The sequence below is a fragment of the Plutella xylostella genome, chromosome 26, assembly GCF_932276165.1.
Source record: "Plutella xylostella chromosome 26, ilPluXylo3.1, whole genome shotgun sequence".
Classification (NCBI taxonomy): Eukaryota; Metazoa; Arthropoda; class Insecta; order Lepidoptera; family Plutellidae; genus Plutella; species Plutella xylostella.
In genome coordinates this window covers 4,068,761-4,094,037 of record NC_064006.1, presented here as the reverse complement: position 1 = coordinate 4,094,037, position 25,277 = coordinate 4,068,761, and the positions used below count along the sequence as shown (strand labels likewise).

The window sequence follows — 25,277 nt, the reverse complement described above, 5'->3', positions numbered from 1 at the left end:
TAAAGATATAGTGCAGGTGGGTTATTCCGAATTTCGGATAATTCAGATTTTGGCCGATTTCTTCCAAACGCAGCGTTACTTTGAACCGTGGAACAAACCCAAGCAAGAAGATTAAGTTGCCATCAAAGTGAATGGTTCCACGGTTCAAAGTATGGCTGCGTTTGGAAGAAATTGGCTAAAATCGGAATTAGCCGAAATTCGGAATAACCCACCTGCACTATAAGGCATATTTGCCTTAACGTAGTTACACCACACAACAGTTATTACATTTATTAGCTAAATGTAAGTTCAATCTATTTATGTACCTACCTACATGCAACAATAAATAAAAAACAAATTATTATATAATTCATTATTACCTCGCATATAACAATGTTTCAGTTCAGTTTTGTTCATGTCACTTGTAAAATAATATGCGAGTGGGTGTGTGTATTCCATTTTTATTCCTTTCACCATGAAAACCAATTCATGTTTTGCTAGTTTATGTTTCCCAAGAGAAGCAAATCCTTTCAATTGATCCCTAGCGGCATCATAATGCACTTGTCATTTCGTCCAAGATAATAGTGCATCATTTATCCTCGTGAGGCAAATCTTTGACGACATTTATCAGTTTGGTACACAACACATAGTATTTTAATCTTCAGCGGATATGAAGATGTCAATCGCTCTTTTCCAGTGCCGCCATTTCAGCTCGGTTCCCGTGGAACCACATGGAACCTGGATCCATATGGAATCGGTCAGATCGCAAGAATTTCATAAAAACACTTTTAGCGGATAAAGATGCTTTTTCTTGACACATCATGTTTATTTTTATTTGTAGGTATATAAAATTTATAAATAACAATATACCGAGAATATAGGCTTTTATTACAAAAATGTTATTTGCGAGACATTGTAAGACAACTGAACTGACACTGACACGCAATTTCTTCACAATAGCCATAGATCATGACAATGTTAACATTCAAATACTACTTATCTATGTGTCTTGTTATTGTTCTAGGGTCTTGTTCATAACGCCATCTTACATCTTTTTTGGTATTTGGAGTAATATAAAGAGATGGCGCTACCTTCTACTAAAAGTTCAGCCATTAAGGCACTGACCCCCCCCCCTGATATAACCCTATTTTTATGTATAGGTAAACTTTATTATATTTTTAGAAAATATAAAAACATGAGGAAATAATTATAATACCTTAATACACATTAGACGAACTTGACAAAAAAAAAATGTTTTCGGTGCTAAAATGCCGCGGCTTGCCTCGTTTAGGAAAATATTATAGAAATCGTACTGTTTGCTCATGTCCAAGGAAACCCCAGCATTTAATATGTTTCCTTCAGTGGAATGAAGATATGGTGATGAACATAGTCTCAAGTGCTATCACTTTGAAGGAGAGCTGTAAATCAACGCACTTCCAGAGATGGGTAACTTTTTCTAGCTATTTTTGTAGTAAACAATTGTCGATTGGTGTTCCCACGACGGAAAAACAGAGGTGTTATATGTTTAACGTGCTGGGTTATATATAACTTACTAGGTACTTTGTATAATCTTTGGTAAGTACCATTTAGAAAGACAACAAATTAATGTCCTTGAAAATACAGCGTATGAATACATCATCATCATCATCATCATCAGCCTATGTCAACCCACTGCAGGGTATAGGCTTATTTATATTAATAATAATGACTGTATTCATAGTCATTATTATTAATATTGATATCAACGGCTACCTTTGAAGGCTTTCAGAAAACTGAAGCCAACACCTACTTCATAAGTAGGTATAACAGCCACTATCATCTTACCCATATTCAGTCGGTTTTCTCCCAAGTGAATACTTGTAATAATGTTTCAATCTGATATTTTCATAAAGGTCAGTGGTGCGCGGTTTTATTCTATTAACATAATACCTCTGGCGAAAATGTGGCTACGAAGATAATAGTCATGAACATGAACATGCGAGAATGTTTGTGATAAGGACCAACGTAGGAATCCTAACTAATATTATAAATGCGAAAGTATAACTGTGTCTGTCTGTTGCTCTTTCACGCCAAAACTACTGAACGGATTTGAATGAAATTTGGTATAGGTACATAATGGTCTAGACCCTGAGAAAGAACATAGGCTACTTTTAATCCCGGAATTCCCACGGGTAAACTTTTTAAGGCGAAGCGAAGCTCGCGGGAACAGCTAGTCATAATATAATCTGCTTATAAGACCTCTAACGAAAGCTTTTTGCCAGCCATTCCAGCGTTTTCGCTTGCACTGGAAATATTGGGTTGCCATGCTATTGCTACCTCTAACTCAATGCCACAGAGCTGTGATTAGCACAGCAGAATCGTAAAATCGTATCGTATCTAGCTTCCACAGTCATGTTCTCTTGCCGTGCATCTAAATCGGCTTATGAAACATAAGTTCGGTTAGTGGTACAGAGGCATTTCTGAAATATATGTATGTAAAATATAATACACGAGTCATATTATTAATGTTTTGATCCTATTTGTCAGTAAATACAAAATAGATAGATAGATAGATAGATAGATAGAATATTCTTTATTTGTACACATAAAAGAAACTTACAAAAACTTAAATACTAACAATATAGATAGATAGTATATATTTAGAAATAGATATATATTTTAAGCTCAGGTCACGAAAGGAGCCTTTTTGAGCGACGTTTAAGGCCTTGTTTCACCATTGTGTGTTAGTTACAGTCTATAACAGGAATTTGCTAATGAATAGGTAATTAAAATTAAGAAAGGGATTAACAGCCTTGTTAGCACCCTGCATGGGCAGTTAGCGACTGACTCTAATCTGAGTGGCCAATCCTTTCACTAAATGACAAATCCAATATCTCTAGTTTCCATTATTCTTATAACCCCTACGCTAAAGCTGCCTACAGACCGGCCCAACGAACGCCCAACGATGGATATTTATCATACATTATAATACAGGGCAGATTGCAGCAACGAAGGTCAACGAAACCCGTTCGTTGGCGTTCGTTTGGCCGGTCTGTACGCGGCTTAAGACGAAAAACTTAAGATTCCTTTATTTCAGGACGTTCTAGAGAACTGTAAAGTGACGATACTGAAAGAAGTGAATGAGCCTATACTCAGCCAGGCCGTGTCTAAAGCAGCGACGATGTTGGGGGCGTATGACAACACCATCTGGGAACATGTGGAGTGGGGCAACGACTACACTGGAAGGTATTTACTAACACATTCTTCATCATCATCATTATTTTGACAAGAGTACTTGAGGGTTCTACCTTTTTTGGCATAAGATTTTTTTGCCTAATCTCGTATTGCATAGTAACGTTTGGTCAAAGTCTCGTTACGCCGAAAATCGTATGGCATAAATCTCGTTTAGTAAAAAGTTATTTCGCATAACATTGTTTAGCCTAATAATGGTATGGCCAAATCTTGAATAGCCTAATAATGCTATGGCATAGGTTTATACAAAGTAATAATATTCGTTTGGCTTTAACTTTGACGGAGCGTCTCCCTACATAGCGCAAACTGGTGCCTTGTATTGTTTCCGCTGTTTGGAAAACGCTCCGCTTTGGTTTTGATGAACATGTGCACCTAACACGCTCCTCCTCGCTTTGCTCGTCGTCGCACCTATTTTTAGGTTTCGATCTCATGGGGTTTGTAATAATTATATTGGTCGTTAACTTTCGATTTTTTAATCATACAATATCGTGATTTTCGGGATGTAGGAGAAAAATACCACAATTTGTACATTTACTACATACTTAATATATTATATTTATTAAGATAAAATTAGAAAAAACAAGATTATACATAGGTATAGACGAACATAAATTTGAGCAAACGAAACTTAGGTGTTTAAAGATTGTGCCTAAAGAGTTTTAGACGAAACGAGCCTTATGCCAGATAAGTCTTGGCAAAGTGATGGTTCGGCCAAAAAAGTTTAGACCATACGAGTTATGCGAAATGAGTTTTGGTCAATAAAGATTATGCCAGATGAGCGGAACCCGTACTTGAGACCACGTACCGGCAAGCGGAGCGTTGGGCGGCCTCCGCGAGATGAACGGACGAAGGGCTAGTACGGGGCGCATTTAAGACGTGACAAGAGTTTTGCATCGCGCTCACTCACATCGCGCAGCCTCAAGAGCGAGCGTGACGGAGAACTCATTTTTCGTCTTAATAGCGCCCTGTGCTACAGGGCCTGGTCAAGTCCGCGGGGAAGCGCTGGATGCGGGCCTCCACCGATCAGAAAAGGGGGCAAACATTAGCGGAGGCCTGTGTTCAGCAGTGGACGTCCTATGGCTGTGTGTCTGTGTATACTTATAGCCAAATAGCTAGCGTATCAGCAAATACCTATACAAAAACTACTAATTCGTTAGCTCTTAACATAGAATGTTGGCCTTGAAATAAGATCTATGTTAGGTATTTATTACGAAATTCGCGTGACATTTTTGCGGAAAATCCTGAAATAACTAATACAGCGTGGGCGGGCGGCGACAGTTAGACCCTTTGGTCTTTAAATACTCTACCCTTCTGTGGATTTTGATATTTTTATCCGACAAAATATCAAATTATACCTTAGTACCTACCTATAGGGGAGTAATTTGATCAGTGATGGAACGGAAAGCAGTTTAATACTGAACGAAGCATTTTATAAAGAAATGCCGACATTCGTACATAATGAACGTATTTTACCTACTCAATTTTCAGAAGTATCTTTCATCATGAAAGTATTATTCAGTATTTTAGGTAGCTATGTAAGTAGGTATGTTACAAAGGTGTAATTCTTATTTCAAAGTCCATAGGAGCGCCATAAGCACTCTTCAGAGTTTTCTACGCGTGCAATCAGACATTCATTCACGGACCAAATAGTGCGACCATAGACTAAAGGAAGAGTTTTTTACGTCTATGGTAAGACCTATTTATACCCATGGGGAGATTTCATACTAATGCTGGTTGCTGTTTCGGCAGCAGTCGTGAAGCTTAATCAGAGGCCTTCGGGTAGCATGAAAACATCTGACAGTCGAGTTGACCACTTCCCGACCACTCTCTCACAACAAGATTGCTTGTATTGGGGTCCAGCAATCCGCAATGCTGGGCCCGCATAGTGGAAAAAAAAAAAAAAAAAACAAACAAACACTCACGCCTTGTACTAATGTACTCCCTTGCGGGGTAGGCAGAGGTGCATTGCTGCACCCACTTTTCGCCAGAGCGTTATGTTAGTCCCAATGTAATAGGGGGCGGGCCTATTGCCATTTTACGGGCACATCCAAGACCCGAGAACAGATATCTGTGTTTAAACAAATAACTGCCCCAGCCGGGAATCGAACCCGGGACTATCGGCTCAGTGGTCAGGGTCACTAACCACTACGCCATTCGGTCTAGGCTTAAAACCCTTCCCTGGAAAGAGACCCGTGCCCCAACAGTGAGGAGGTGACGGGTTGTGATGATAATTCTTTGTTGACTAAACTTTTAGATTAACAGACTTTATTTGATTTACTAATCCGAACTATTATCTACAGGGTGCTCTCAACCATGACGGACATAATCTTCGTGAGTACTCTAACACACGCGTGCGTGCAGCGGCTGGCGGCGCGCGCCTCGGTGCCGGTCGTGTGCATGCGCTCGCGCACGCACGCCTCCGTGCAGGCGCTGGCCACCGTCATGAGTGTTGTTGTGAGTTGTAGTTACTTGTTACACAGAATAATGACTAATACCCTTGGTTGTTATGAACCTATAGGGTGAAGGAGCCAACCCGAATGTATGAACAGCAGCGGCTACACGGGTTCGTTATCGAAACGTCGATAAACTCGTCGTCGTCGTCGCACCAATCACAGCGCCGTATTTAAGTACGGTGAATTTCGATACAGTGTCGTTTAAAAAACCAACGTCGATAACGAACCCATGAAGCGGTAGCAGGAGGGTCACTCTATATGTCACACGCTACGTTTGGCCATTAGGTACAGTCGTAAAAACTTCAGCATGGACATTTACTGCCAGTTTCTATAACTCAATAATCCATAACTGGTAGTTACTTTCATACGATTTTGACATAATCAAAAGTAACAATCTGTTACATAGTTATGGATAGATAGAGTTATAGAAACTGGCAGTTAAAGAACTGAAGGTTACCTACCTCTAAGGATCTGATGAACAAATTCATATCCGATGCGATGCCACAGAAAACACCCAAGCTTAGTACTTATGTTTTGCTGATTTACAGGAAGACTTCGGCTGTATGAGAGGCTTGACGGTGTCATATCTGGGGCCCCCTCACCCGGTCCTCAACTCGTATCTTCTTCTCTGTCCGATGCTCGGTGCAAATATTAAATTCAAATGTTGTTGTCAGGTAACAAGAATTTAGAGATAAATTTAAAATTATGCCCGTTTCAGGCAATGTTTAAGATATAAGTAAAGTACCTACCTATTATAAAAAAAACTCGGAAACGCATTGTTCTACAATATATGTTATTACATCTATATGTATTGTATATATGTTGTGTTATTTTCATAACAGCCATATTGTATTATTTTAATACAAGTAGCGCTATCTGTTGTCTTCATAACGCACTAGTTCAAGAATGACTAAATTCATCAGACCTATTGTCAAGATATTGCACTGCCTGGAAAAAAAAACTTTTGCATAGGTTCAACAGATGGCGCTGCAGGGCATTTTTAAAGTGTCTACCTATATTGATAGATGGCGCTTAATATACATTTTCTAAGTTAGCTTATGTTGTGATTTCTCCTTTACTAAAATAATTGTTTTTTTTTTTCAGAATAAGCCTATTAGTCCCCTGCTTTACAAAGAGAGTGAAAAAATGGTTGAAACCACACAAACAATCTCTAGGTCATGTACTGCTATACCCGAATTGATAGGCGGAGCAAATGTGATAATTGCTGGGTCAAGGGGGGACAAAGACACTCATCCAGAACTTACTGTTAGAGAGAAAGTAAGTAACTGACCTAATACTTACTTGACATAAGGCCTTACTCTTTTAATAGTATTATAAACACTTTTGGATAATCAAACCTTATACTAATTCAACAATGCCTTTATATGTTTTCTAGGATATTACAAGAAATGCCAGTAAGCAATGGATTTTTATACACAGTGACCTACGGGGACTAAATCCTGATGACACTTTGGTCACTCACACCAACACTAGGACATTCAATACTTTTAATAACTACCAGTACATAGCCGCAGCGTTGATGGCTTTCACAGTTAAAAACTTCAAGTTTTGATGAAATTTTAAAGTAAAATTAAAGTATTGTATTTGTTTTATAAATCTATTGTAATATTGTTACTATCTACAAGTCTTAAAATTAAATAAGATGCTTATCTACTACTCTGTAAGTTTCATTCTTAGACAAACATTTTAGAAATTGTAGACAAGAAAGTTTTTAATACAAAGTAGCTTCTACAAATCTTAATAATACTTAATTAGTTAGTTTGATATTTGAACTTTCCTCTCATGAACTTTGGTAAAGGCACAACACCGGGGCATGGAACTTGCCCGTTCATTTCACAGATGCATGCTCGCTCACAGCCGATACCGAAATTGGCTGGATTGTCCTCCTTTTCAACTGCTTCAGCTTCTAGGATCTCTTTAGACTTGCCTATGGTGTTGATTAAATGCTGCAGTATGTCTTCTTTGCTCTTATTATCAATGTCAACGAGAATATGCCTGCCATCGTCAAAATAGCACTTTATGAAGGGCGATGGCGTTAGGTTTTTCAAGGTGGCCACTTGGACGTCCGGGTTTTTGTACTGGATCTGTGGTAAATACCAGAAGACGAAGTCTTTCGCCCCTGCATTGTTTGTCCCGGTGATGTTGTAGGCGAGCGAGAATATCCTGACTCTGTCCTTGAAAACTAGCTTTCCCGCGTTCAGGTAGTCCAGAGTGCGTCGAATAGGGGCTCTTCCTTTCATGAACGGCATTTTGGATTATTTTATAAGGCAATTTAGTAAAAATATCTTGTGTTTTCTATTTTAATTTAAATTATAACCTCAAAATTTTTGTGAGACACTTAATGACAGTTTTGACACTGACGTCTGACGTTTGATGTTGACAGTTGACATGACATTGACAATTAGATTTTCCGTTCAGAAATTTAATTGTACTACTCAGAATAAATAATATTAATAGTGCACTAAATAATAATCTTAGAATAACAATATTTACAGACAAGCTGAAGTGGCAGTGAGTCGGTCATAATATTATAATATATTATAATCTGCCGCTACCGCAGAACTGGAGAGTAGAAGGCCATTGGGATAGACGACGCTCTCCGGTCCACTGGTTATAGACAGGGTAGCCGGTAGTGGACACTTGGACAAGGTGTGGTGACTGACGGTCCTTGGTCCTTAGGCCTATGTCCAACAGTTGATGATTATGATGATGAATTAAGCAGTGGTAGATGGGTGGTCTACCTATTTACCACTGCTTCGTTTACCTTCATTAACTTTTTCGATCCAACCACTTTTATAATCTAGTCGCATGTTAGGCTCCGAATTTACTTGTTGCATCAGTAGGTATAGGTACTATTCTATTCTATTCACTGTGGCTATCTCGAATGGAACCTTTGCGCATATCCCCAAGGTCTAACTGCCTTCCTAAGCTTGGATCATTTCCTACCGCGCTGGTTCACTGCGGGTTGGTGGGTTCACCAGGGCTATCTAGATGAGCTGAATCTAGATAATGCAGGTTTCCTCACAATGTTTCCCTTCACCGTAACAGCGATGGTGTACCTACATTCCAAAGAACTTATTGGTTCATGTCAGCGCGGGGATTCGAACCCGCATCTCTGGCGTGAGAAGCTGGTGATTACCTACCCGACTGAGCTACCAAAAATATCCATAATAATTTACTTTCATACTTTAATAGATAATAATTATATTAAGTATATAAAGGGTCCTTTATAATTATTAAAATACCTATCAATGGATATTTTTTATTGTAGGAACGACAGATTTCCTTAGACTTTAGGCGTCACTCGGTACACCGGTACATAACCTAACGATTGTTTACTTATTAAAATAATATTTTTTAGTCTGAAGGTCACCATATTATGAAACTGCTTATTTGAAGTGTTGGAATTTATAATTACTAAGACCTCGTGTACACCACAACCTTTTTTTTCTGTGATTTTGATCTGCGATCGGTTCCTTAACCATAAGCAGGTTTGATGGAGGTATCACAACCTAAAGATTTTTTAATAGGTAGGTACCTACTGGTAATTCAGTTGAAAAAACTTTAGGAATGAAACTTTCAGCTGTGACGACTGATGACATCAAACTGTAGTTTTAAGTAACTTCCCGAAGGCATGTCAATGTACCTATGTAATCGCAGATATTCCCGACAGTTGTGTATTTTACATGGAAATGCCAGAGATGCCTGAAATGGAATTTATAAAATTTAACTTTTTTTAAGGTACAACTAGCTTTTCCTAAATTCCTTGATTTCAAAGCTAAAAACTGTGATAAGTACCACTTCTGAAACATTTAAAAAAATAAAGGAGCACTAAGGTACCTAAGTACCATTAATGAAATTAATGAAAGTACTTAGGTATAGCTATTATGTGATGTGGGTCCACCATGCGACTATAAATACTAAGTACAGAAAACACAGTGTAATCTGGCCCTAACATATTTTTTTGCAAAATATACTTATTATCTATTGTATTATGAATTTAACTAAAAGTCTTTAAATTCAATGCCAACCTTACACAAGGTTTCAGTAGTTTTTTTTGGTGTGTTAACTAGTCGGTGGTCGGGACTGTGTGTTTTTTGTGCTTCATTTTCAGGTAAGCTATTTCCACAATTGCCTCACTAAGTACCTAGGTATATGGACTACATACATACATTATTATTACATACATACATTATGCTCACGACTGTAATCCCCGAAGGGGTAGTTATAGGTGACTCCCAAGCGTTTCACCCGCTTTTCGCTGTACATTCTTATACTCACGTGATAGAGGGCGCGAGCTGTATCGCCGTAGGGTGCTTACATAGAGAGACTGGGTTCCCTATATCTACCCGTACCTTTCGCGCTAGAGAATTTCTCGGTTTTAAATCTCTCAATGATCACTTTCGCATACCAAATCATGTTACCGGTACGGGTAGATACAGGGAACCCGATTCTTTATGTAAGCACCTGTATGCATTAATACGGACTAAGGTTAAATCAACCGTCGAAGTTGTACCCTGTGATCTGCGAAATAATCTAGAACACAACGATGTGTGTTGTGGATTCGATTCTCGTCTGGGAATTAAATTTCAACGCTCCCTTTGCAGTGCCTTATAGGGTTTTGCCGTGGGAATTCCGGGGAAAAACCTACGTACTTACCTACCATGCCAAATTAAATTTTAAAAAATCATCAACCGTATAATTTGAATACCGGATGAATAAACCCGTGAAAGCTATACAGGGTGTTGCAAAATTGGTATACTAAGCCGAAACCTACATGTGCAGCATGGTATATCTAAGCCCGAACTGAAATCAGAATTTGGAAATTCGCGAAAAAAAAATTAATTTTCAATAGTATAAAGTCACGTGACCAACAAAGTCTCTATGGAAAATGATTTTTTTTTTCGCGAATTTTCACATTCTGATTTCAGTTTCAGGCTTAGATATACCATGCTGCACATGTAGGTTTCGGCTTAGTATACCCTTTTTGCAACACCCTGTAGAACATTGTCACATTGTTAAGTAGTGTTTAGTAAAGTAGTAAGTAACCTTTGAACTAGTCTGTCATCAACTCATCACCTTCTCGCATCTCAACACAAATAACAAGTTGTTGTTGATTTGTTGGTAAAATGAAGTAAGAAAAAATACTGTGGAATTAAATTTATAATACGGAAGCTAGCGACTGACGCTAGACTGTCTTATATAGGTACTATATTAGCTGTTTCCGCGAGCTTCCCTTCGCCTTAAAAAGTTTTCCCGTGGGAATTCCGGGATAGCCTATGTTCTTTCTCAGGGTCTAGACCACATATATATCAAAATCAAAAATCAATAAAAAAAATTTTTATTTAAACACCATAGAATTTAAAAAAGTTAGTAGGTACAAATAAATAATTTTAGGAAATTGCTTAAATAAAAGGGTGATAGGTTATAAATTATCGAAATTCGGTGGCTTCCACACTAGGCTCAGCCTGTGTCGTGGATGCCAGTGTACATGGTTACAAATAAAATGATTAACTAAGTAGGTAGGTGGTACTGTGGTAATACTGTGTGGTGGTAATATGTATACCAAATTTCATTCAAATCCGTTCAGTAGTTTTGGCGTGAAAGAGTAACAGACAGACACAGTTACTTTCGCATTTTTAATATTAGTTTGGATTAATAATGTAATTTCCTTGTGTTTTTACTTCGGGCCCTGCTTATGTGTTGTCACACGACAAGAAGAAGAAGACCCCTTCATAGTTGTTTATTTTTTACTTAATTAACTATACTTAATTATCCCTTCTCAAGTATGTACCTATAGTGATTTAAACTTGTTTTTCACTCCACCTTCTTAAGTAGGTACCTTAAGTATAAATAGCATCAAAGCTGCTATCGAGCGTGAGCGAAGCTAGCGTGTAATTGTTTATACCCTCATGAAATAATGCGTTGGGGCGTTACTTACATAATGGCTCTAATTTTAGCCTCGGACCGCTGTTGATACAGAATACAGACAGACAGACACTTAATACACTGACACATAGTTAGGTATGGGTATGACATACATGCACTCACGACTGTAATCCCCGAAGGGGTAGTCAGAGGTGGCTCACAAGCGAGCCACCCACTTTTCGCAGCACATTAATTTGTACTCACGTGATAGTTTGCGAACCATATGGTCGTTTTGGAATAAGTAGGTACAATGCACTTAGGATACACATCTAGGATCTAGATGTGCAGGTTTCCTCACGATGTTTTCCATCACCGTTAGGTATTACAATCGGAGAAATAAAGGTTTACTGGTGAAATCCCGTTCATTTTCCAAATCCCATCATCATTTCTTTTCTAGAAAGCCATTTGCCCGGAGCGCTATTTTCATGCCTCTGTTTAGTGAATATCACACCTGCTTTGAGAGCATGAGTAATGAAAACGACTTTTAAAGTCCCTAATGAGTGGGTCAGTAGGCACATAATTAATAATTAACTGAAGAGATACAACTTTTAATGACCGACGCAGCATATCGGCCAGATGGCATGAGAAAGGTAACAAAACGAAACGCTTTTGTTTGCCGAACGTCCAGAGATGTTTTATCCACAATAAATTGCTTTTTGGCAATAAACCCACCTTTGTACGTACATTCTCTGTATTTTTAATGATATATTCACGTACTTTTTTATTTTTTTAAATGTACAATAAAGTGTTCATAAAATAATGAAATGCAACCCATTCTTTCAGATGAAATACCTCCGATGGCAATTAATAATTGTAAAAGGGTCACTTTCTAATCCTTTCATTAGAGGTTTTCTTTCACGAAATTCAAATTTAATCACATAATGTCAAGCACTATGAACATTGAAATATCGTAACTTAGGTAGTAGGTATTTTTATGAAAAAAGAAAATGAATAATGTATGAAGTGCAGGTATCAATAGGACTAAGCCAGATTCAGACCCCTGAGCAAACAAGCCATTGATAAAGCATACATAGAATAAAAATTGATTCACAACATTCAGTGCCAATTTCTCCATTGTCGGTTAGAGCATAACCAGGTATTAATGGTCTACTTTTGACACTACTGGCAAGAATTTTATATGGAGATAATTCCTAACCAAACCCTGGTCGGTTAGATAACCGACTATGGAGAAATTGGGGCTTAAGGTCCCTGTTTAATCAATAATAAACAATTTGTTATTATTCAAACGAGTTCGTTACGTAATCGCATTAAATCGAGAATTCGAGAATGATGCTTTTGTTAACTGAAATATTTTGCGAAGCGAAGATATTTGAATCATAAACCATTTTTAGATTTGAATTCTACGTTCATTTTATTTTATTGATGTCAAAAGCAAGATTTATATTCAATTTAAGTAATGTCTTCATTATTTAGGAATTTTACAAGCTTCAAGTATTGTATAGAAAATACCAACCTGCCTGGAATGGCAATACAATTGAATGAATATATAATAATACGTACCTACCTATCTATCCTTAATTGGATCTCTTCTAAAATATGTTAGTACTTACCTACTAAATATTTTACGAATACCAAGGTTTAAATGTAGACATACTTCTACAATAAGAAGTATAGGACGGTGTATTTGTCTTATTTTAGAAAAATGTAGTACTTAGGTACTTATATAAACAACCACAAAACTTGATATTTTAAGTGCTTACTTATTTATAGTACCAATGTTCATTTTGTTCATAAAGTATTTACTTACCTATTTACTACTTAATTATTTATTATGCTTACAATTAAGTTGTCCTCTACCGAATATACCGTAGCTACGTAATACTAAAATCTATACCACTTTGTCGAAGTCATCAAAATCCATAGACATTACTATTATCTTCATCTTCAATCGGGTAGCTTCGTAAGTCTCCATACCCAATGGAGCCTAAAATCGTCCAGTGATCCGCAATAATCCGACACAGAAATATGTGAACGATGTAGCACCCTGTATAAGAAGGATTGGGAATGTGTAGAAATGTTGCTGTGAAGGATTTTCATATTTCTTGCGAATATTTGCGAAAGGTTTGCAGAATGACTGGATTTTTCGCAATATTTCAAATTTCAAATATATTTATTTAACAAAAAACACAATTTACAATCAGAAATACACTGCGGCCCTCACACTAGGCAAGCCTGTGGAGTGAGGATCAGATTACGACATTCTAAATACGACTATTACGGTTTACAGTAATTTGTATAGATACATTAGTAAATATTAAACAATAACAATAATTTTGGTACTTAGGTAAATAAGGTTACGAGTAGTTGGTTAGGCTATATGATAGAAATTTAGCTTATTATCTAACTATATCTGAACATTCTGAACTAAGCCGAAACCTATGTGTGCAGCATGATTATGATTATATCTGAGTTCGGAAATGAAAACAAAAATCTTTTTGCAACACCCTGTATAACGAGTGTTACATACCTCTATTATATTCGTAAATACATTAGGTAGGTATATTGACTATTTTCAGTTGTTTTCCACGATTGTATTTAGGTGTCACACAACAACCGTGACCTTAGGTTTCTCTTTTTTATCATTATTTTTTTGGGTATACTAACGCGCGTAGGCTTTAATACATGAGTGATAGTTATGCAATAACTCACAATACGTAACTAATTTGCTCTAAATCGACGAATAAAACAAAAAAAAACACAAAAACAAACACTCACACCTTGTACTAATGTACTCCCTTGCGAGGTAGGCTGGATTGCTGCACTTTTCGCCTGTGTTATGTTAGAAAGAAAGAAAGAAAGAAACATTTATTTGACACACTGAACAATAAAAAACAGAAACAAAAAGAAAAAGAATACTACAAAAAATTTATATGAAAAAAAAAACCAGAAAATAATACAGAAAATGTTACAAACGAATGTACGACGCAGAATTTTCACACAATCGGCTCTCTTAATACAATGAGATAGAGGTATGGTTGGCGCAGCAGTTTTTTTTCCTAAGCTTCAAAGCACAGTTTGTTTACACAATATACAAAACAGAAAAGGCAAGGTGACAATCGGGGCACAAATACGATACGAAAATAACTTTCCCTTCCTGTCACCTCATTCATGGCTATTGAAGTTTCTACATCGGAGAATAGGGATGGGACTCGGTTGAGTCGTCATATATAATTATAACTAGCTGTTCCCGCGAGCTTCGCTTCGCCTTAAGCCGCGTACACACCGGGCCAACGAACGCCAACGAACGTTTTTCGTTGGCCTTCGTTTCTGCAATCTGCCCTGTATTATGTATGATAAATATCCATCGTTGGAATAACCGTTGGCGTTCGTTGGGCGTTCGTTGGCCCGGTGTGTACGCAGCTTTAAAAAGATTTCCGTGGGGATTCCGGGATAAAAAATAGCTTATGTTCTTTCTCAGGGTCTAGACCATATTATTATGTATACGAAATTTCATTCAAATCCGTTCAGTAGTTTTGGCGTGAAAGAGTAACAGACATACCTACATATAGACAGACACAGTTACTTTCGCATAATAATAAGGGTAGCAATAAAACGAGTGACTGTAAATTACAGTTCTAAGTGTCAAAATTAATTAATTTGGGTTATAGAATTACTAAGTGAGCGACTGACTGCGAGTGACGAGAAATCAACAGAACAGCAACTTACAAACATTAATTTGAGTTACTTAAAATACAAAATGAGCAGCTTCATAATATTTGAGCGACCTAATATTTGTTTGAGTGTCAACGTTACGTCCTGCATTTTTTTCTATATTTGGCAAATGTATTTTTTATACTGAGCGGCATTTTATCTTAAATGAAGTGTTTCGAATACAAAAACCACTTTGAAAAATACACTACTGAGCAGAGTATAATGAGCTCATATTTAAAAAATAAAAATAATATGAAATAACTATTTGAAGAAACACTATTCTATTAGTTGAGAAATTTTATTATTGAAATATAAGGGTAATTAAATAAAACAATGTACTCCATAAAAATAAAGTAATATGCATGCATTTATTTCAATAAAATGAACAAAAATTTAAATAAGACGCTTCAGTCAACTAAAAAAAAAACTTGTTATTATGTAGTCTGAGCCTATCTGAAACCTAGTTAAACATTGTGAGATATGGCGTTTCGACTTTCTCCGTGTTCGGCATCATAAGGGTCACAGTGACAGTTAAATAAAGTCCATTTTTCTCTCCACCTTTAATTTGCAAGGTGCGGGTGCCTATATAAATAGAGTGAGTCGCCCGCGCGCCTCAGTTGGTTTTTGATTTTTGAAGTGAACACTTCGGCAAAATGGCTTAATGTAGCCACGGTTCTCGTCGGCTTCGCTCCGACGGGGAAAAATATAATATTGAATTTGCGGAGTCCTCGCTGCCGGGAGTTGTAGCGTGATGCGGACCAGGCGGCGCGAGGCCTGCCGGCTGCTGCGCACACAGCCATTGCTGAGGATTTCGCAACGAAGGTTTGAGTTGATAAGCCGTGAGTAAAATGCTATTATTTACTGCTTTTAAAAGCTCAGCCACTGGTCATAATGCTCCGGCGCTTGGGGTTTTTATCCCACGCAGTAGGGTCCGATTCAATAGTCGTGGTGATGATTGATCACATATTCCGGTCCTACTAGTGGCGCTTGAGCTAGATACTTACATTAATGACCGCTTTAAGTAAAGCATATGTTAATTTTATACAGGAAAAAATAATAAAAATATATTTTTCTACCCTCAATTTCTAATATTTTTAGAAAACAGTTGATAAAAACTTTGCTATTACAGTAATGCACTTGATTATAGCTTATGTAAGGCTTTACAAACAGGAGCTTTCCAGGACCGTCATAGGATTTTTTACAGGAAGCACATGGCTCCGAGTTTCAGTATGTTGGGACATTGTGGCATGTGCGGCGAGTAATGTGATCCGCCGGTACCTACCCGCTGAGGGTAGGCAGGCCGATTCGGTGAAATTGAAGTTTCGTGTAACCTGCACCCGGCCCTGTGCTCCTGCGCTGGCCGCCGTCTCGTGCCACCTGCATCGCAGCGTACACCCGGCCCTGCGCTCCTGCCCTGGCCACCGGTTCGTGCCACCTGCATCGCAGCATACACCCGGCCTTGTGCTCCTGCCCTGGCCACCGGTTCGTGCCACCTGCATCGCAGCATACACCCGGCCCTGTGCTCCTGCGCTGGCCGCCGTCTCTTGCCACCTGCATCGCAGCGTACACCCGGTCCTGGCCCAGGCCACCGGTTTGTGCTACCTGCATCGCTGCATAGACCCAGCCATGTACTCCTGCCCTGGCGGCTGTGTTGTCCCACCTGCATCGCTGCGCACACCTGGCACTCCTGTTCTGGTTGCCAGATCCAAACGCCCCCTGTCTGGGAAGAGATTTTATGCTCAGCGGAACCGCCTGCACCTAGCACGGTCATCATCATCATCAGCCATCATAATGAGTGACTTATTTAGAAGGTATCGAGTAACGTGCGCTATTCATCAGTGATTTTGGCATATGCAGACGAACGTTTACTGCCAAGGTTGGTCATGTTAGCCATACAAGGGCACACCAACGAAGCCTGAGTAACCACCTGCAGTCGCCGTAGCCGCATCGGCATGGGTGACGACAAATCGTTTAACGTGCACCGCTTCTAAAAGTGTTATAGCACTTCAATTTGATGCCTCCGCTGAGGTAGGGTATTCTATTAAAGCAGCTTTCTTCTGAACTGCCCAAAGTGACCTGTAGACTGCTCCTGGGGATAGTTGTGCAATCAATTTTTTATTTCGATGTCTCTGCTGAAGAAATTGTCTAATGCAGCTTTTGTTCTAAACTGCCTAAAGATCATTGGACTGCTCATGGGAATGGTGACGCACGGTAAGTACAGGAGCGTTACTCTATACTGATGAGAAACGAACGAACGAGAGCTGTCGTGCAATCGGCACGTTTAATACATACAAACAGATAGAGCGGCTCGCGCCGCAGTGCACTGAAAGTTCGTTTTTCGTCATATAAAGTGACCCCCAGACACTATCTTAAGTGTCATGACACATCGGCAGATTCCAGCTTTGAGTCTTTTCTTTTCCCGGCTGTGAGCAAAGTGAATCCCACCGGCGAGTGTTCAACCTAAAAGCACTGAGCTAATTCCTGATTTCATGAAAGTCGCTGTTGCTATACCATACCGCTTCACAAGTTACCGAATTTATTATGATCCTACCTGTCGGGTGATCATGATCGGAGTGTCATCGCGGTTTCTGAGTGGCACCATATTAGCTGTCTTCCTTATGTTCCAGTGGATTGTGAGTGTGTATCCGAGCTCTTTGTTGAAAAATGCGTGAACCTCCTACGCAGCAGCTGTCTACTAGTTGTCTATCGAATAAATCGAGTAACGGTGCTCTTGCACGAGACGACTACCTTTTGGTAAAATTATAACTTCCACTATTCTGGGAACATGCATATACCTACTGTGTACTGTGTATCACATCACGTGTAGCCGCAGCCCTACTCAATGTACGGGGCTAGATAATAAACAATGGCAGTCGTCATTAAATTTCTATGAATTTCGAAGGTCATCATTTGGAGCACAATCCAAAGTGTGAAAGTACCTATTCATGCCTAAACGGCTTCTCTAATGAAAATGTATTTTTAATTCGATTCTGGCGCAAACGCTTCATAACTATTTTTCAACACTGTATCTGCTGAAACTACTTAGACTGACTGGTTAAGATGCAGACGTGCCGTTTTCACAATTCCATTTTGAGTAATCCTCAACTGTTTTATGGATCTTTCAGTTAGTTACGTAACTAGTCACCAAGTAAAAAAAAAAAAAAAATACTTGTGTCATGCTCGTACTCGCATCTCATTTAGGAGCTCTCTGGCCTCTAGCTGAAGGCTAGAACTGGTATATATATCTACTAAGCTAGTACAGAGTTATAACCGGGCAGCGGTGACGTGGTAGCTGCTTGATTTATTAGAGTTTGCTGAAAACTTTCTAAATAAGTAATAATTATTAGTCATAATATTAACTCTTCGCAGTTCTTTCAGAATGCAATACCAGGTCGCTGAAGTAGGTAACCTTCCTTAGCTGGACAACAACAAAAACAAGTCTTTTTGTTTTAAAGAATGTCACAGTTATTCGCCGTTCCACTGTCAGGACTTTTTCTTGGGTATAGCTTAGTTTACCTATAGATAGCCGCAAGCTATCTGCTGTTGGCGAACTGTCAGTTCTGATTGATAAGTCAGGCTCGAGGTGGCTCGTCCAACTGTCCATGTTCCCGCCACCATGATTGTTGCTTCCACAGATTAGAGAGTCTATGTTGGCTGTCGTTGCATCAGGTCTGATCAGGTACAACTAACATCTTTACGTACCATCTTTATTTAATCGAGCTATTTTATTTTGTTTTATCTAGGTTGACTTAATGGTTTCATAATCGAACCTACAACAATATAAGTAGGTACCTACCTACGTACCTTTGAAGTTGCAACGAGGCGAAGCCTTAAGGTGTTGGCCGAGACCTGCCCTTAGTGTTGACGAACATACCTAAAGGTGACCTTGTTAATGTTTTTCATATGAAGTACTGAACATTTTACTTATCCTGGTGGCATGACTGATCATTTACTTACCCAGTTAAGACATGTTAGCCGGGTTTCATTTATCAACTATTATAATTGTTATTGTTGTGTTAATCAATCTTTATTAATTGATGTCATCTACCAAGGAATGCTGCCAGAGCTCATAATATTCACACATGATGATAGGTACAGAATGATAGTAGCCCACAAAATCTGTGCAAAGGCTTATAAAATAACTTTCCTTCCTAGTAGGACTGCACAGTAACTCGTTAATACAAAATACAAAATACAAAATACAAAAATCATTTATTTCCTTTAACAAAATAATCATAACATTTACAAGTAAATGGAGTCTCCTTTTAAGTAAACAATACCTGTATCAGGAGGCTCCGCTCTTCCACAATGGTTACAATATAAGAAAATATGATTTTTATAAAGGAAGTTTTAGTTAGTAATTTAGTTTTGATAAGTGTAAGTGTAGTTTGTAAGTAGTGTGTGTGTGTGTGTGTGTGTGTGTGTGTGTGTGTGTGTGTGTGTGTGTGTTTGTGACTGTGTGTGTGTGAATGTGTGTATGTGTGATAGCGGGTGTCTGTTACGATTTGTGAGGGTTTAGCACATGTAATATTTTAAAAGTTTTATCCAGAATTTAGTAGAATTGTTTCAATTTGCTCATATGTATGCGTTTTTAACCACTTTGTTACACATTTTTTACATTCGTAGCAGTTCATTGGATAAATTTGTATGTCTTTATTAATTAGGTTATATAAGAATGCAGATTGTTTACGATATTGTCTACTTGCATAAGTAGAATTTACAGAAACTACAGGGGCTACTATATCTTTCCTTCTTTTGTTGAGGATACGAGGGTCATAAGTTAAAGTTTTGTGTAGTTTTAAAACAGCGTGCAGGATATAAAGTTTTCTAATGCTAAGTAAGTCACAAATTTTATATAAGTTTTCAGTTGAAAATCCCAGCGGCTTAAAGTACATAATTTTCAAGAGCGACCTTTGTGCCCTCTCTAATCCAAGAAATTTGTCTTTAGTTGCCCCACCCCACACAGGTATACAATATATTAGGATTGATTGGGCCAAAGTGATGTACATTTGGTTGAGAAGGGTTGCTGTGGCTACGTGCCTTAACGTTTTAAAAATCCACATCAGTTTTCTGATTCTGCTTATAACCAGTTCTAGGTGAGAGTGCCAAGATAAACGCTGGTCTACCATTATCCCTAGATATTTGGTTTTTGTAACCCTAGCAATTAAACCACATGAACAGTTAGTGTTTTGAAGATTCTTACAAGTATGAATTTTAATTTGGAAGTCGTTCAACGGTTGAGTACTATTATATTTTGTAAAACATATATAGTTAGTTTTAGACAAATTTAGGGTTAGTACATTTGAGTTAAGCCAGTGAGCAATGTGGGCAAGTCCCTTTTCAGCAGAGCCACGTACATCACTCCATGTCTTACCAGCAAACACAACAGCAGTATCGTCTGCATAGGAAAATATGTGTCCTCTTTCAATTTTCATGTCACATAAGCTGTTAATATATATTAGAAATAAGGTTGGGCCCAACACACTGCCCTGTGGGACACCATATGTAATGTTCGAATTTTCACTAACATATTTTCCTATTTTAACGCTTTGTTTGCGACTTACAAGATAATCTTTGAAAAGTGCCAAAGGGACGCCTCTAATGCCAATATTCTCAAGTCTACGCACAAGGATTGGGACAGAGACAGTATCAAAAGCTTTCTTCAAATCTAGAAAGACTGTAATACATTTTTTACCTTTATCTACGTGATCCACAATAATAGAAGTTAGTGCTGTTACGGCATCTTCAGTTGATATACCTTGTCGAAACCCATATTGCGAATCGGATATTATGTTGAATTTGTTTAGGTAACCTATCAGCCGAATGTTAATGACTTTTTCTAAAATTTTGGATATAGAAGGCAAAACAGATATAGGCCTATAGTCGCTAGGATTGTCTCTGTCACCTCCTTTGTATACTGGGGTGATAATAGCCTGTTTAAGAGGTATTGGAAAAATGCCATGGCTGAAGCATAGATTGCACAGATGAGAAATTATTGGAACAACAATACCACTAGCAAATTTCAGAAATTTGGTAGTTATATCATCCCAACCAGGAGCACTCTCGGATTTAAGACCCATTAAGACCATAAACACCTCATTGTTATCAGTTTCGGACAGTACAAAAGACGAAACCTGTGAGTTGGTCGGTTCCAAGGTGACATTATGTGGCTCTGCTGTACCATCGGGGATGATATTTTCAGCCAATGTTTTTCCGACATTTGCAAAATAACTATTTACTAGATTTACTGAATCATGTGGGGATGACTTTATATTTAATAATTCCAAGTTCTTTGTTTTATTCTGTTTACGATTTGTTATTTTATTTATAGCATTCCATAGAGTTTTAGGGGTTTTGTTTGCTTTTGATAATTGTTCTTTATTATATCTACGTTTTAATTTTTTTATGAGGTTGTTGCAGTAGTTGCGGTATCTTCGATAAGTGATTTTTAATATTTCGTTTTCTGAGTCAGCTCGCAGTTTTCTTTGCATATTATTTCTATTTTGGATGCATCGCAAAATGCCCAATGTTATCCAAGGCTTTATGATTCGATCATTTCTAGGAACTAGTATAGTTATAGTATTTTCCATCAAACTCATTCTTAGTATATTGATGAATTGTTCTGTTAATGTGGTGGGATCTTCACACGATAATAAATCCGAGACATTATTTTTATTTAGAGTGATTAGAGCTTTTTCAAAGTCAATGTTGGTTTTAGTTTTTGAGCTTGTGTCCTTGTGTGCTACTTTTTTTATCTTTAAAAATATCATACGATGATCAGTGATGGTTGTATCTATAACAGCGATTAAAGCAGATTTTTTATTATTACTATTTTTATCTAGTTTTATAATGAAATGATCTAAACAGTTCTCATTTCGTGTAGGCAGCATGTGACCGGGAAGTAAGCAATGCATAGCTAACATGTTTAAATAAAAATGTCTATTTGAGCGCTCATATGATTGTTCATTCTCATTAGCAATTATATTAATATTTTTATCGCCCGTGATTATAATATTTTTACAGGTCTTTATGGTATGTAAATGAAGATCCAACGAATTTATAAAATTTACTGCATTTTTGTTTGAGGGAGAGCGATAAATACATAGGATAGTAACATCGTTAATAGTTAATTGTAAGCATGATGCATGAGTAAGTTTTACTTCCTTAAAACTTACGTTATGATTGTTTTTTACATAGGCAACTACCCCGTCACATTTGTTTAGATGACAAGTTGTGGAGAAAGAATTATAATTATCAATTTGTGGGGTAGGTTTCATTGGATCAAGTCTACATTCTGTTAGAGCAATTATATCATTTTTAAAATCAAACTGAGCCAGAGTAATTTGTAAATCGTCTATATTCTTATAAATACTTCTTATATTTTGTGAAATGATCGTTAGATCTGTATTTTTTATGCATACAGTCTTGGACAAATCTTCGATTTGACATGCAATGGATCGCGCAGTTTCTGTATTGTCTATTTCATGTAAAGTCGTAAGAGAGTTAAGCATGTTTCAATGTCTGTAGGATAAGGTGTATCTGTACCAGAAACATGTGACACATGAAAACTTTTTTGTTTGTAATCTCATCAATATTATGTTTGATTATATTTTTGTTTGAGTTAGTAAAAATAATTATACCCGCAATTAGTGTAAGTAGTTTATTTATCGTTTTTAATTGTGAATGTGTGTGAATGTTTGTGTTGAAATCAAGTGTGTGTGTGTTTTGAATGGTTATATATAAAATGAGCAAGCTAATCCCAATAATAGATGTAGGTAAAGTTATAACTAGTCACTTTTTTTGCATAAGATTGTTAACTTGAGCTTCACTTTTGATTGCAATTATTGGTGAGTGTTCGTCCTGCCTCACGTAAATTTTTCCATAAGAAGTCCAGCTGAACTTATATCCTTTTGATTTAGCAAGATCTCTTGCGAGAAAGAAAAGGCGAGAACCTCTTGCGGTTAATTGTTCAGATACATATATAGGAGTATCTTCATTTTTAGTGATGCCTAGATGTTTGGCACATAATTTCTGTTTTTGTTTGTAGTTGTAAGTCTTGCTCAGCTTCAGTATATCAGTCTTCAAAATAGTAGAAGAAGTCTCAACTATAATTGGTGTGTTAGTCTTAGCATCTTTCTTTCCTTGTACTCTATAAATATCTCTGATATCTGTTTTCGTAATTTTACAGTCTATGTTTTTGGCCAGACTCATAACCATATTTATTAATTCATCTTTAGTTTCTTTGTTGGATTTTGGAACGTTTTTAATTTCTATATTTGCCTTTCGACTCCCACGTTGCATATCTTCAAGTTTTTCTTCAAGTAAAGTAATATACTCTTTATCCTTTCTAGATTGTAATTCAATTTGCTCAATTTTCTTTTTAAACTCATCGTTTTGAGCAGTTAGGAATGCTATAGAGTTTTCAATGTTACAGTTAGTTTCCTTTATTTCCATGAGTGTCGGGGTGATTTTCTTAAGTTCAATTTCTTGTCCTTCCATCAGCGTCTTGATCATTTCCTTCATTTCTTCCTTAAATGAACTGAACGCCAAATCCATATCATCCGTCTCAAACTCTCTCCTTCTTTTATTCCGTTGCGAGACAAAATTAGGAGGTGTACTTGCGTTTTCTCGGCTAGAAATGTCCGGCGTAGATAATGACTTATCCATATTATCGGCGCGGCACTGATGTATCTGACTTTCAACTGCTAGGCACACGCAGGTATGAAGGGGTCACCAAAACTGGTCACCGATCGACGATCGCATACAGAATCGCGTTCCGTCCAGATAAGAAGACCTGTATCTTATCAGAGGTCACACAGAAGTGGTCGCAATCGATGAATAAGAACAAATCGGCTGACTGTCCAGTGTAACTTGACCTCTTGTTTTTAATAAAATGTTTTAGAGTTAAGATTTAAAACACGACTGACCGTACTCAGCGATCCGAGGGAAGAGGAACCGCCGAGTTAGTTAGAATACAAAATTAGACTGTGTGTTACTTGTCAATCTAGAATATGAATATAGTGACCTGCATCATGTTTTGAAAAACTGAATACTTAGTTATCCGCCAGTGTCACAGCCTTCATCTAATCTTTTCCAGTAGCTGATGAGGCTGAGATATTTAGTAAAATTATCTTTCCTTCAAGCACCACTCCTTGTTCCAAGGACTAGATGTCGCGCCAGGTGTTGCAGGCCGTGTCGTCGTACGGGGCTGACTGAGCAGGTCCTTGAGGCTCCAGGGTCGGCTGCTGCATTTCTGAGGTCAGTCCAGAATTACATACCCTAGTCAGCATGTGCTGGCCTGAGCCCCAGCGGCCTGGATCGATATTCTACATTTTACAGCTTTTAAATATTGTTGCAAAGTATTTCACTGGTTCCATCCATTCGGCTAGTGTATGTTAAAAATATTGCCTTGACAATACCAAGATTTTGATCAATAATTACTTATAAGTATTGCTTTCGAAGAGGCACTGTGTATCCATATGTATAAATACCTACCTATATGTATAGGTACATACCTTCCATAACTTTCTGACAAGTCAGGAATAATAAGGAAGTACTTAAGTCTTATGTATACTTATACCTGTCTTTTTAGTATATCTATTACCTAGAAATCTATGAATTATAAATTTATAGATTCAAATATTTATCTACTGATACACACATCAGTAGCTTATGGGTCACAGTTGGTTTTCTCTCCACCATGCGATAATAAACACATCTCACAATGTTTAACTAGGTTTCAGATAGGCTCAGACTACATAATAGACGCATTTTTCCTGAAATAAAAATGACATATTATGTATCTAGCCTATCTGAAACGAAGATGTGACCTAGTCTGTAAGGTTGAAAGGCATAGAACGAAACTAGCGGGCCGACATTTCTATATACTGAGTAAAGTCACATATAATCGTATAAATAAGGAAATTACTATTTTCAACTTAAATAACTTTAATTGTAAAATTGCTCTACATAAATGGCTAAAAGCACTTAACT

The 25,277-nt window shown here is 37.6% G+C and overlaps 4 protein-coding genes across 4 annotated transcripts in view; 2 read left to right on the top strand and 2 right to left on the bottom strand.

The window, feature by feature from the left end:
* The first annotated feature begins 1,126 nt into the window (after positions 1–1,126).
* Positions 1,127–7,340, top strand: LOC105385506 (ornithine transcarbamylase, mitochondrial). The gene is made up of 6 exons (XM_011555897.3): positions 1,127–1,425; positions 3,056–3,204; positions 5,511–5,664; positions 6,212–6,337; positions 6,768–6,941; positions 7,060–7,340. The coding sequence occupies exons 1-6, from the start codon at positions 1,231–1,233 to the stop codon at positions 7,234–7,236; spliced, it is 975 nt and encodes a 324-aa protein (XP_011554199.3). The 5' UTR covers positions 1,127–1,230; the 3' UTR covers positions 7,237–7,340.
* LOC105385507 (probable 28S ribosomal protein S25, mitochondrial) lies at positions 7,263–8,050 on the bottom strand. Its single transcript, XM_011555898.3, has one exon. The coding sequence runs from the start codon at positions 7,931–7,933 to the stop codon at positions 7,436–7,438; it is 498 nt and encodes a 165-aa protein (XP_011554200.3). The 5' UTR covers positions 7,934–8,050; the 3' UTR covers positions 7,263–7,435.
* A 1,630-nt stretch (positions 8,051–9,680) lies between these two features.
* LOC105388303 (cytochrome P450 4C1) overlaps positions 9,681–25,277 on the top strand; it is a 33,853-nt gene continuing 18,256 nt past the window's right edge. The window contains exon 1 of the mRNA XM_038111702.2: positions 9,681–9,798. The gene's annotated coding sequence lies outside the window, so the exon portion shown is untranslated. The remainder of the gene's footprint in view (positions 9,799–25,277) is intronic.
* On the bottom strand, positions 23,076–23,951 carry LOC125490636. The gene has a single exon (XM_048630480.1). The coding sequence runs from the start codon at positions 23,949–23,951 to the stop codon at positions 23,076–23,078; it is 876 nt and encodes a 291-aa protein (XP_048486437.1).

Excerpts from the sequence above, each read along its gene's own strand:
- LOC105385506 (XM_011555897.3), top strand. The coding sequence starts at position 1,231 with ATGTTTTCGGTGCTAAAATGCCGCGGCTTGCCTCGTTTAGGAAAATAT. Across the intron at positions 1,426-3,055 it reads CAACGCACTTCCAGAGATGG|GACGTTCTAGAGAACTGTAA; the intron begins GTAACTTTTTCT and ends CCTTTATTTCAG. Across the intron at positions 6,942-7,059 it reads AACTTACTGTTAGAGAGAAA|GATATTACAAGAAATGCCAG; the intron begins GTAAGTAACTGA and ends TATGTTTTCTAG.
- LOC125490636 (XM_048630480.1), bottom strand. The coding sequence starts at position 23,951 with ATGGATAAGTCATTATCTACGCCGGACATTTCTAGCCGAGAAAACGCA.
- LOC105385507 (XM_011555898.3), bottom strand. The coding sequence starts at position 7,933 with ATGCCGTTCATGAAAGGAAGAGCCCCTATTCGACGCACTCTGGACTAC.